This window comes from Meriones unguiculatus, chromosome 1 (assembly GCF_030254825.1).
Source record: "Meriones unguiculatus strain TT.TT164.6M chromosome 1, Bangor_MerUng_6.1, whole genome shotgun sequence".
Lineage (NCBI taxonomy): Eukaryota > Metazoa > Chordata > Mammalia > Rodentia > Muridae > Meriones > Meriones unguiculatus.
Genome location: NC_083349.1, coordinates 6,071,914 through 6,084,851, shown reverse-complemented (window position 1 = coordinate 6,084,851; position 12,938 = coordinate 6,071,914). Strand labels below are relative to the sequence as shown.

At 44.0% G+C, this 12,938-nt stretch overlaps 2 protein-coding genes across 3 annotated transcripts in view; one reads left to right on the top strand and one right to left on the bottom strand.

The window, feature by feature from the left end:
* The window catches only part of Rusf1 (RUS family member 1), a 25,856-nt gene that overhangs the window by 3,028 nt on the left and 9,890 nt on the right, over positions 1-12,938 (top strand). For both annotated transcript variants that reach the window (XM_021657894.2, XM_060380741.1), the window contains 4 exons: positions 8,114-8,159; positions 10,217-10,249; positions 10,350-10,455; positions 12,683-12,784. In XM_021657894.2, coding sequence (XP_021513569.1) covers positions 8,114-8,159; positions 10,217-10,249; positions 10,350-10,455; positions 12,683-12,784 — 287 coding nt within the window. The remainder of the gene's footprint in view (positions 1-8,113; positions 8,160-10,216; positions 10,250-10,349; positions 10,456-12,682; positions 12,785-12,938) is intronic.
* LOC110561467 (ubiquitin-conjugating enzyme E2 N-like) lies at positions 3,981-5,159 on the bottom strand. The gene has a single exon (XM_021657895.2). The coding sequence runs from the start codon at positions 5,131-5,133 to the stop codon at positions 4,675-4,677; it is 459 nt and encodes a 152-aa protein (XP_021513570.1). The 5' UTR covers positions 5,134-5,159; the 3' UTR covers positions 3,981-4,674.

Sequence of the window (12,938 nt, the reverse complement as noted above, 5' to 3'; positions counted from 1 at the left end):
TTATTTATATTATTTTTATTTTATGCCTTAGCTTGCTCTTGTTCCCAGCGGGCTCCTATAACTTAAATTAAGCCATTTATATTCATCTGTGTTCTGCCACGTGGCTCTTTACCCCTCCCCACTTTCGTATGTCTGACTTCATCTGTGTCTCATAGGCAAATCTTTTTGCATCTCTTTCTTTTCCAGAGTTCCTATCTCCCCGGAGGTCTTGCCTCTTTTCTCCTTCCTCAGCTTTTGGCCGTTCAGCCTTTTATTAACTGATCAGAAGGTGATGGAAAACACTCGATGTTTTTAAAGCACTGGGACAGGAGATGTTTGACAATACCAAAGTTTGCACTCAGCTCTCTGCTGGTCCAGAAATCAGCATTTGAATAGACAAGGACAACCTTTCAACAGTGCACAAAAGAGTACTCCAGCATTCTACCCCAAGCTGCCCGTTGTCGTTGCTTTATCACCGCAGTAGAACCCCAAGGAATACACACACTCTAAATGGAATTGTGCCAGTTGTTGTAATCAACATTAGTAACATCACTAGCAGCCAATATTTAATATTATAGCCCAGGCATTTTTGCCCTCTTCCGTATAATGGGTCTCTTAATGACTACTGTAGCCAGAGAAACTGTTTCAGGCCAACTGACTTATACGTTTTTATTTTTATTTCTGTTTTGAGAATTTTGTATGTGACTTTACATATGTATGTGTATTTACATGATTAACTCCCTCTTTTCTCTCACCACCTCCATTGGGAAGGTACATGGCCTCTTTTTTTTTTAATTATTGTTACACACACACACACACACTGCCAAGTTCATTTAATATTGGGATTGGACAGCCTATCAGGGAACACATCCCTGGAAAAGACAGATTCTCCCTCAGCCTCTACTAATGGCCTGTACCTGTTTACTGAGGGGTGGAGCCTTGTGAGCTTTCCCCTGTCCATGCTGGCATGTCAGTTGGCATCATTTTTCAGGTCTTGTCTAGGCAACCACGTTGTTGCAATTTCATGAATTCAGCTTCCCAGACATACATGGAAGGCGCTGTCTCGAAGCGGACATCCTGGTCCTTTGGTTCTTGTGATTTTTCTGCCCCATCTTCTGAGATGTTCCCTGGACCTCAGATGTGGGAATTGCATTGCATTGAGGTTGGGCACCCAGTGATCAGCTGTACTCTGTATTTGGAGCAGCTGTGGCTTTCATTGGCTGCAAAAAGAATTTTGTTTTGCTTTAATAAAGGACGAGAGCTACTTATGGGTATAAGAATTAGCATTTAGAATGTAGTAAGGAATTATACTAGTTGAGGGAATGGGAACCAGTGGGTTCTCTCTAGGGTCCATGGCCTCACTAGGCACAGGAACTGGGATAGGTTTACAATATCAGGCGTGGGAGCTGGAGAGAGGGATCAGCAGTTAAGAGCACTGGCTGCTCTTCCGGAGGACCTGGTTTTAGTTCTCAGCACATACATGACACCTGTATCCCTACCATTGGCTTCCCTGGAGCTTCTTCTTCCTGCTTTCCTTCCTACCATTGTCCCTTTTCTCTTTCCTGGTTTCTGAAGTTATTCCAGGTGATATACTGAAATCTTAAAGATTTAAGACTATGACAAAAGCTAAGAGAGAACATAGGGTGTTTGTCTTTCTGCTCTGGGCTATGCTACCTCACTCAGTATATTTTCTACTTCCATCTACTTACCTACAGATGTCATCTTTTTAATGTCTGAATAAAATTTCATTGTGTACATATGTACCACATTTTCAGTATCCATTATCTGTTGAAGGACGTTTGGGTAGTTTCCATTTCCTAACTACTGTGAAAAGAATAGCAGTGAACAGGCTGAGCAAGTGTCTGTGGAGTAGGAATTCTCCACATATTCAATTCTGCCAAGAGTGAATGAGGGTTTCCTCCTACCCCACATCTGCCCACCCCACCCTAGCATTTTAATATTTCCTAGACATTTTTATTTATTCTTTTGAGAACTCTATTCAGATCCATATGCCATTTTAAAAACCTTGGGTCATTTCTTTTCCTGACTCTGTTTTTTGAGTTCCTGGATATTAATCCTCTGTCAGATGTAGAGCTGGAAAATATTCTGTTGGTCTCATCTTCACTCAGTTGATTGTGCCGTTAGCTGTATAGAAGGTTTTTAGTGTTATGAGGTCCCACTTGTCCATTGTTATCCTGTAGGGCATTACCTGTGTTTCCTTGTAGCAGTTTTAGTGTATCAGGTTTTGTGTGTGTGTGTGTATGTGTGTGTGTGTGTAAGATGATACATATAGGTTGTGGTTTGAATGAAAATGCCCCTCATAGGCTCACGGGGAGTGGCACTATTAGGAGACGTGGCCTTGTTGAAGTGTTACTGTGGTCAGACTTTGAGGTTTCAGACCTAGTCTCACTGTTGCTGCTGCCTGCAAATCCAGATGTAGAACTCTCAGCCCCTTCTCCAACACCGTATCTGCCTGCATGTCACATCATGCTTCCCACCATGATCATAATGGACCAAACCACTGAACTGTAAGCCAGGCCCAACCCCACTCTGTAAGAGTTGCTGTGGTCATGGTGTCTCCTCACAGCAATAGAACGCTGGCTAAGATACAGATATTTTATTTATCTGCACGAAGACATCCAGTTTTCCTAGCGCCACTTGTGGGAGAGTCTTTTCTTGCTCCATGTATGTGTTAGCATCTTCCTCAAATGTCAGCTGCCTGTACTTACATCTGCTATTTGTTTCATGATCTTTTGTGCCAGCACCGTACTGTTTTTGTTAACTGTAATTCTGTAATATAGTTTGAAGTCTGGAATAGTAACCTCTCTAGCATTGTTATTTTTGTTCAGGATCACTTTGGCTATCCAGTGTCTTTTGTGGTTCCAAGTAAATTTTAGGGTGGCATTTTCTATTTCTGTGAAGAATTTCATGAGGATTTGATTGCGATTGTAGTGAACCTATAAATTGCTTTTGGCAGAATGGTCATTTTCACAATATTAATTCTACTAACCCATGAATAGAGGAGGGCTTTCTCTCTCCCAGTCTTTCTCAATCTCTTTCTTCAGAGAGTTAAAGTTTTCATTGTAGAGGTGTCTCACCTTTTTACTTGTTTATTCCTAGATTGTGGTTACGGGATGGAGCTATTGTGAATGGCAGTGTTCCCATGATTACCTTGTCCATTTATAGAAAGACTGCTGAGTTTTGTAAGCTGATACTGTATTCTGGTACTTGAAATAATTATTGTTTCTAGACATTTTCTGGTGGAATTTTTGAGACATATATATATAATCTGCAGATAGAGATTATTTGACTGCCTTTCCTATTTGTTTGCCTTTGATTTCCTTCTCATTTTATTGCTCCAGTTAGTGCTTTAAGTCCTATACTGAGAAAGAGTCAGTACAGTGGACAGCCCTGTCTCATTTATGATTCTGATGGGACTGCCTTGGGTTTTCTTTGTTGAGGATAATGTTGGCTGTGGGTCTGTCATGTATAGCCTTTGTTATGTTGTGATATGTTCTCTTCAGTCCTGCTCTCTTTAGCACTTTTATCGAAAAGTGTTAGATTTTGTCAAAGGCCTTTTCTGCATCTACTGATATGATCATGTGATTTTTGTCTTTAAAGTCCATTTATATGATTTATTGTATTTATCGATTTATAGATGTTATATATCCCACATTTCTGGGATAAAGCCAATTTGGTCAGGGTAGATGGTCTTTCGTTATATGTCTATATTCTGTTTGCAATTGAGATATTTTATTGAGGATTTTATATCAATGTTTATGAGCTGTATTCGCCTGTAGTTATCTTTTTGTTGTAGTTATGTCTTTGCTGGCTTTGGTATAGAGTGATACTGGCTTCTTAGAGTTTGGAAGTGTTTTTTCTGTTTCTGTTTTGGAATACTTTTCCCAGCCTTTCACTCCAAGGTTTTGCTTATTCTTGAAGATAGGTGACATGTCTTGTAGACAGTGGGCAGGTGGATTTTGTTTCTTTTTTTTTTAGAATAACAAAAAATATTTTACTAAAACATAAGATTTACAGAAGTTTCCAGACAAGCCATACAAAATGGTCACAAGCTTTTTTTCTTCTTTTTTTTTTGGGGGGGGTAGGGGGGCTGAGGGGTGGAAAATCTACACTTGACAGCAAAGTCACAATATTAGTGAGGGCTGTGATGTTTATTTAATGTTCCCATTTTGGTTCAGACAATCAAGCTTGTCCATCTACAGCGTCTAAAGTTAGACTTGGGTAGAGAGCATATTCTAAAAAACTGGTTAGCTGCATTTAACCACTGCAATTAGATCCCTTAAGACGGGGAAGGGGAAAGGAGGCCATAAAATTAAAACTACTTTCCCCCTAAAAAATAAAATAAAAACACCCATACCTCTGGCAGCTAACCCTGACAACTACCTTCATTCACAGTGCTTTGTACTTAAGCCATGATGGGGAAATGAGTCAAAAGCAGAGTCACTGCTCTTCAGTATCTCACCACAACCCAGATGACACTTCTAGCCTCTGCTTTACAACAGTGAATCAGGACAGGACATAGAGTTGCTAATGTGCATGTAATCACTAAAGCTGAAGATGCCTGGGCTTTTATTCTGTAATGGTTCTAAGACTGTGTCCATTAAATGCAAACAAAAAAAAGGAAGAAGTCTTGGCAGAACAGGAAAGGGATGTACACTTGATGATCTGAGCGAATTAAATATTATTCATGGCATATAGCCTAGTCCATGCTCTCGCTGTTTCTATGGCTTGGGCTTCATTGGTCTTCCACTGCTCGGCTACATCATTTGCTAATGGATCATCTGGATTAGGAGCACTTAACAAAGCCTGGATTGATAGCAGAACTGTGCAGATCTGCAGTGCTGGGGACCACTTATCTTTCAAAATATCTAAACATATTCTTCCCAACTTGTCTACATTAGGATGATAAATTTTGGTCATGAAACGTACTTTAGGTGCTGCCATTGGGTATTCTTCTGAAAGGAATAGTTCAAGTTTAAAAGTCCCTCCCTCAAAGGGGGAATCCTGGGGCCCAGCAATGACCACATGAAAATAATGGGCGTTGCTTTCATCTGGTTCTGCTTTAATGCCAGGAACTGGTTCTGCCAGCAAACGCTGGGTTTTCTTGATGATCCTGCGGGGAAGCCCGGCCATCTTGTCAGATCCCGAGTTCGGCCTCTGCTCTTCGGATTTTGTTTCTTAATCCTTTCAACTAAGCCATGTCTTTTGATTGTAAAGTTAAAACTATTAATATTTAAAGTTATTATTAAAAGATTTGTGTTGATTACTGTCATATTCTTGACTTTCTTGTTTGTGTTCTTAGTTTTACACTGTACTTGGGTTCTCTTGGTCTATTTTTTTCATCCTCCAACCATGGCAGATCATTTTGCTGGGTACAGTAGTCTAGGTTGGCAGTGGGTCAAGGGCATTGTCCCAGGCTTTGGTTTTCAATCAGTTGTTATACTGATGGGTTTTTCTTTATAAGTGGCTTATGATTTTTTTCTTGATGCTTTCAATATCCATTCTTTGTTCTGTATATTTAATGCTTTAACTACAGTATGTCCTGGGAGTTTCTCTCTGGTCTTGTCTGTGTGGTGTTTTGTGTGCTCCTTGTATCTTATAGGTATGCCTTTCCTTAAATTGGGACGGTTTTCTTCTATGGTCCTGTTGAAGTCCTGTTGACTTGGAATTCTTGTTCATTTGTTCCTACAATTTGAAGATCTGTTTTGTTTTGTTTTTTTTTCCTTGGTGCCTCACAGTTATTCCATGTTCCTTGCATATGTTTTTATTTTTTTAATTCTTTGCTTGTGTGGTCTAATTCCTCTACTCTATCTTCAGATCTTGATATTCTAATTTCTACAAGATCCATTGTACTTACACACTTCCCTCCTCAGTTTTCTAACTGGGTTATTAAGTTTTTCAGTTCCACCTTAATTTCAGCTTGAGTTCTCATCAACATTTCTATCTCTTCACTGAATTAATATTTCAGACACTGAATGTCTCCATTGGTGTTTTCTTGGACAGCATTCAGTTATCCTCTTTATGTTGATTGAGCTGATTTTTGAGTCTTTCTTAAGCTCCTTGAATTCTTTAATGAAGTTCATGATTGTTCTTCTGCATTTGGTATCCTGGATTCATGTAGTTCTCACTGACAAACATTTCTGGAGGACTGCTGGATTGAGTGGGGACATGCTCTATTGGCTTTTCATATTGCTGTGTTTTCATGATGTGACCTGGATTTTTTGGCTGTGTGATATGCGATTTTGTCCTGCCTTAGGTTGAGACTTAGGTGTAGGAACTGCATGACCAGCGTGAGGCTAGGGACAACCAGTGACTGAGCTGCTGTATTGGAGATGGACCTGTAAGTGAGGAGATGTGGAGATGTCGGTGATATCAGAGGAACGGAGCAGGCAAAGATGGTTCCGTGTTGTGCACATCCCAAGCTGGGCCTGCAAGTGTGGCAATGGGACTAGAATGGACTGGGGGCAGAAACTTCATAACTGCCGCTCTTTTGCAGGGATTTTATAGCACATCCATATAGAACTGTGGACAGGTGATTACTAGTTCTTCAGTTAGACTGAAACTTCTACATGTTCAACGCTGCTAATTGTAAGGCAAAGAAGAAGTAAGAATTAAATTTCCTGTTCTGGTAGATAATATCAGCTTCCAGATAGTAGATAGGACATTATCTCATTATTTTATCATAGTGCCACCCTCCAGACTGTGATGAGAGTCCTAGAGACTGCATCTGTTGACTCACAGACCTCCCCTTGACTCTATCAGATGGCCCAAGTAGGATATATGGCCTGTTGATGCAACTAAAAGGAAGAAATGGAGTCTGTCCCAGTGACTCTCTCAGAATCAATAATAGTAATCTTGTCACATTCAAAATAGCAAATTGGTCTAATATAAAAATTTCAAACATAAAAATTTTGTTTATAATGTCCTTGGAGAGAAGAAGTTCAAGTGAGTTATAGAAAGTAGGATACCTTGTGTAAGGTCCAGGCCAGGGACAGCAATGCAGAAGTAGAGCAGACTGGATGGGAAAGTGTCTTACACATAATATCTTTTGAAAGATTGCAGTAGTGAGGGAAGGTAAACCCCTGGGTCCCCACTGACATCAGTCTTTCAGAAAAGTTGGAGATATAGTTGATATAAAGTTTGTTCATATATTTTCTTCGAGATCCAGTTGCTTTGCCCATGAAGTAGAATGATCCTTCCCAACACTGCTGGGTGTGGGAGTTGTCACTTCAGGTGTCTGTGAGAGCTCTTCGCAGTAACCCTGAAGCCCAAGGCTCAGCGTGTCTGGTGGAAGGCACACAAGCCTGGAGGCTGTGCAAGTATCAGCTTCTCTTTGCATTCTCTGTCTGAGGGTCTCTGCCCTCAAGCTCAAGCAAGATAGAGTCCCCCACCCCATCTGTGTCCTTTCCGGTGCTACCCTGGGAGTCTCTCCCAGCTGTCTGATTCTAAAACATCCCTTCCTTGTAATCCTCCTGCTAGGCCTCATGGATGCTCTCCCTCCGTAGGGGCAGGCTGAATTCGCAGATGTTTGATGGGTCAGACAATTTTGCAAAGCTGCTCGGTTCTACCTTTCTGTTACAGAAACAGCTATAGACTAGACAAACTTTTGAACAGTTGTGCCCGCTAGCCGTGTATGCCTCAGTGCCGCGGTTGTAGAGCCTCCGGAAGAGCGTATTGTGCTGAGCGTAGTTTCTAGGAGTCAGTCTCTCACACAAGATTAGAATCCTAAGCACGTTGGTGTGAACACTTGGCTCATGTGGTTTTCTCCACTGTCTAATCTACCACTGAGTAAATCTACCAAGATTATACCCTTAGCTCCAAGCATTCACATTATCTCAGGGTTTTCCTGCTGTTAACAGCATCAGCTCAGTTCTTGGACAGCCTGTCTAATGATGCTGCAAACAGTATTTCTTGTCTGCTTTGTACACGGTGAAAAGCTGCTGACCTCAGCGAACCCTCAGTATTAAATCTGTCTAGAATTTGTCACACCAGATGTTCTCCCAAGTGCAGCATGACCTGAAGTGAATCAGCCAGTTCGGTGCCAGTGTCTGTCTTGCCCTGCAGTTCCTGGGTTCATTCCTTGCCCTTACTGACACCTTCTTCCCATCCACAGATTCAACTGGTATGTTGGGCCGCATCATCTTTGCCTGGTGGAAGGGGTAAGTTTGTCTCTCTTCCTCGTCAGCTGATTCTAGTAGCACTTCCAGTGGCGTCAGCAATAATAGGAGTCTTTATTTGCTAAAGAAAGTTCAGTGAAAAAAAAAATGCAAAGTGCTTAACATTTTGTGTCCCACTTACATTTTGTATCTCCAATCCCCATAAGCTTTTCGGGTAAGATTGAACGTCTTAGAGATGTAAGTGTGGGAAGGCCATGGGAAGGCCTTGGGTTCAACTCCCCAAATTCAAAAGAAGTTGACAAAGATGCCTTTTAAGATGCAAATACACATAGAGTCGGGAAATTGTCTTCTCAGTTATTACTCGCTCTGTAATGCTGGGGTGGGACTGAACCCTTTCCTCTCTCCGTAGCACCAGGCTGGTTAGGTATGAAGAGTGCCCATGTGCTCAGCAACACTGCTGTGCATAATATACCTTGCCTGGAAGGACTCCCTTGTCTCCCTGGGAGACTCCAGAATATGATCCGGAACTAATGATGCAAATTCTGGGCTGGACTACACTGCATCGTCTCCTAACACTGAGTTCTTAGCGAAACTGCCTTAGGTGTTTATGCATGCACCAGAGAATAACTGTAGAATGGAGGCAGAAGAGATAGCCATCCACAGTGGTGTAGAAATCTCCTAGGCCTGGATATTGGAGCCCAGCCATTTCTCTTGGTCTTCCTCCCCACCTACCCATTGCTCTGTGAGCAAGAGAGCCTGGGCTAGCCATCTGTAACCTGCAGATACACCAAATTTGATATTAAGCAGTCCCAAGAGTAGGGACTTTGTCCTAGTATTTTGAAGAAGTGAGTAGAAAAGGAGAATGGTCCAGGAATAGCCTCTTCAGAGAGACTGGCAATAAACAGGATTCCTTGGACCCAGGAAGGGGCAGATACTCAGCACTGACTGATGGTTGTCCCAGCTAAGGATCATTTTTCAGAGGCAGTGACTGTTGGAACAAATCACTGGTCAGAGAGGCAGATGCAGAATTACCTTTCAGGAGAGCTTCATCTTGAGGGAGAGCTTCCTGTCTTGCGGTAGGAGACCAATTAGGAAGGATATGACATCTGCCAAGGACAGTATGGTGGGGCCCCAACTGAAGACCTTCCCTTCAAAACCCAGAGAGAAGCTAGGTGAGGAGAGATGATAGCATAGTGTAATGAGGGGAGCCAAAAGGAAAAACCTTCAAATCTCCCAAACAGAGATCTGACTTTTGTAGATTTTCACAGGCGTGGGAGCAAGTTCCACACCATGTGATGTAGTTGAGCCCAGTCTGTTGCTAAGGACGATGGAGCCAGCACTAGACAGGGCCCTGAACTTATTTTGCAGCTGAGCTGGTAAATCCTTTCTTAATAGCCGTTATCATAGAGGTGCAAGAGGGCATGACTCAATTTCTGGGACAGTGAAAAACAGCTAGAGGGTTTGTGATCTAGCAGTGCCAGGGTCACAGCTGTCTGGCTGAAAGTATATGTAAGGAACTATATCTCCTCAGGACCCCAAGACCAAGTTCTCAGCACAAAGGGGATTTATTTGTCCCAGAGAGACAAAGGGCAGGGAATAGGAGACAAAGACAAGAGATAGAGGATTAGGGAGACGGGAAAGGAGCAAAGAGGGAGGTCACAGGGGTGTTTGTGCTGGAGACAAAGGACTGCCTCTGGATAGAGGGGAGACAGATGTGGCCCTTAGGCAAATGGTGGTTTATAAAGATAAAAGGGGAAACCCCATGTTAGAATGAGGTGTTTCGTTTTAACTGGGCATGTTTAAAAAGCCAAAGGGGGCTTTTGATGGTAGTCATCCTCAGGAGGAGAAAGTGTCCAAATAAGGGAATAGACCTTGGTGGTTAACTTTAGGAATGTAGTCTAATGGTTTTTAGCAAGGCAGGGGGAATGGGGGAGGAGGGCAAGGCCTGCCAGAGCCATGCTCGCCATACCTGAGCTGACCAGAGTCCCTTCGCTTTGTTTCTACCCTGAGCCCTTAAGACCTCACCATGACCTAGATCCCTTATAGCCCACAGCATTTTCTCTTCATTCTAAATTGCAACAACTTCTTATCCCCGACAGGAGCAAATTGGACTGTAATGCAAAGCAGTGGAGGTGAGAAGGGATGGGAGAGAGGGGAGAGGATGAGGAGGGAGAGAGAAACCTGTGGTAAAGTCTCTTGTTTATGACCTCTAACCTCTGCTCCTTTCCCTAGGCTCTTTGCTGACATCCTCAATGATCTAGCCATGTTCCTAGAGATTATGGCTCCCATGTATCCAGTCTTTTTCACTATGACTGTCAGTACCAGCAACCTAGCCAAGGTACCCACATCTGGGGCACTTCTATCCTTCACGATGCTGTGTGTGGCTTACTTGGGCCTGTACTGAAGGCACTTCAAAAAGACGGGGCAAAGTTCCTATGTTTCTGCTCAGACACAGACAAGTTTTCTGATCCTCCTTTGACCAGACAGTCCTCATACCTCAGCCAGCCAGGGCAAGGCCATGTTGGAACACATACTGGTGAGGGCGCTCTGAGATGAGAGGTGAAGGATCACTCCAACACCACGGTGTGGGGCTAGCTTCCTGCTACTTTTCATTCTTAAGTACAACATCTTTGTAATGTCCCCTGCATGGATGACACAGGCCACAAACTCTCCCATCTTTAAAAGAAATGACACATAATTACACAAATATTTATGGGGTTACAGTTCTGGGTATACCAGTGGGGAGTGGTCTGGAGATGTAGAAAGGCCCCACCTAAGCTGAGTCCTGAAGAAGGAGAGGACTTTATGCTGGAGCGAGGGTGTTCTGGACCAAGCAGCCACACACAGCAATACCACAAATTACCCCTGAAGCAAATGAAAGCTTTCCTTCTGTGATGGGGGCTCACAGCTCCTTCGGGTGGGGAAACAGCCTAGCGAGGTCAGGAAGAAAAGCCCACTGCTGTCAGGGATGTGGAACACAGTGAAGCTCCAAGACTGAGTACATCTCACAGGCCTGTCTGTAACACCACATCCAAGCAGCATCTTGTCACCAGGCAGGGTAAAGCAGTCTTTCTGTTTAGCAGTAAATGCTGCACACACTTTACCCTTCACCCCTGCTTTTGTTACCAAGGTAGGAAACCCCCGAGAGAAACACTGTTATAGCTGTGGACTGAGGATTGTGTCTTTCAAATTCTGCAGCGAGCTAGCCCAAGTGTGTCAAATACTGTGCTAGAACAAGGCATGGTCTTTCTCCTGAAGATCACTGTCGACAGAGTTTCAGTCTCTGTGGCCAGTGCTCCATCCACAGCTGCAGCAGTAGAAGGTGGCTGTCGTCCATACCTCCTCAGCATCAGCTGTTACCTGCCGTTCTTCGCAATTTTCCTCCTCCTTTCCATCCGCTCTGCCTGTCTCCTTGTCAGCACCTCTGCTGGAGCAGTTCTTCCCTAGGTGGTCTGATCCCTCTTTAGTCCTTAACCCAGCCCAGCTCTCAGAAAGTGGAAGTCAGTGGACCAGCAAGGTGGCGACTACCAATGTGAGCTCAGTTTCTGGAACCAACATGGTGGAAGGAAAGCAGGGACTCCTACAAGTTCTCCTCCAACCTCCATGCATGCATCGTCGCACACATGCCAACATACACAGTAAATACATATTTTAATAAAAAACTAGTAAAGGTGGCAATCTAATTAGGTTATTTATCTGACCCATTGTTCTTTGGGGACCTTAAAGACTTCGAGGTTCTACTCAGAACCATACTGCTCCCCGGCAGCCACTCAAGCCTCATCTTGTACCACATTTCTCCTGATTGTGAACAAATTAGTTCCTTCACCTTTATAGCTGTACATAAGTTCCATCAAGAAACTGTCTGGTTTTATCACAGCATATTGGTCTGTGTCTGTCACCTGGAAGAGACTTGATGAACAAAGTTAGCAGTAGCTCTAGCTGATGGCCTTTGCTATCTAGAGATCTCAGGAGAGATGCAAGGGCCTTAATCCAGGGCCGCTGGAGTAAGCTTGGATCAGCCTGACGGGCTAAGTGGAGCTCACCTGGCCAGGAGGAAGAAAGGATTATGAGTAGAATGGAAGCGGGAAGGTGGAGACCCACCTGGACCTCATCGTTCAGTCAGGGAGAAGCTGGAGAGGGGAGGTATGGCTTGCGGAAGATCTCTGCAGGGGCATACACCTGTGAGCCTAGCATTCTGGACTCTGAGTCACGACTGCTCCAAGTTCTAGGGTGGCCTAGGTTGCATAGCAAGACCCTGATTCAAAGAGGACAAGAAAAGGTCTTTGGGGAAAGGAAGTTGGAATTCCTTATAGTCGGGGTCACAGGGCGGTGGTGGCAGGCAAAGACTTTCGTTTCTCTTGGAACAAGGTAGGGAACATGTGCCTACAGTCATGGAAGGAAGAACTAAAAGCCAAGGGCTGGGTTTGGTGTTTGCTGGAGGGGAGGTGTCACCAGAGACCTGCTTTTCTCTGGCTGCTGTGAGTTATGTGCTCACCCACAGAAGGGTCTGTGTTTCCACAGCAGTTGGCTGCTCTGACCCTCACTCTTCTCTTTTTCCTGCCCAGTGCATTGTGGGTGTGGCTGGTGGGGCCACTCGAGCTGCACTGACTATGCATCAGGCCCGAAGAAACAACATGGCTGATGTGTCAGCCAAGGACAGTAGCCAGGTATGCATCAAACACTGGAAGTGGGGGGAGGGGAGGGGGAGGGAGGGGGGAGGGCAGGCCACAGCTTACAAGTATGGAAAGAGGTCTCTGAGAGCCCCTGGGAAGAAGGTGAGGAGGGCACGTACAGGGAGAACTGCAGTGCCCCTGCTGTCCC

Bases quoted from the DNA above. Each gene is read 5' to 3' on its own strand.
- LOC110561467 (XM_021657895.2), bottom strand. From the start codon at position 5,133: ATGGCCGGGCTTCCCCGCAGGATCATCAAGAAAACCCAGCGTTTGCTG.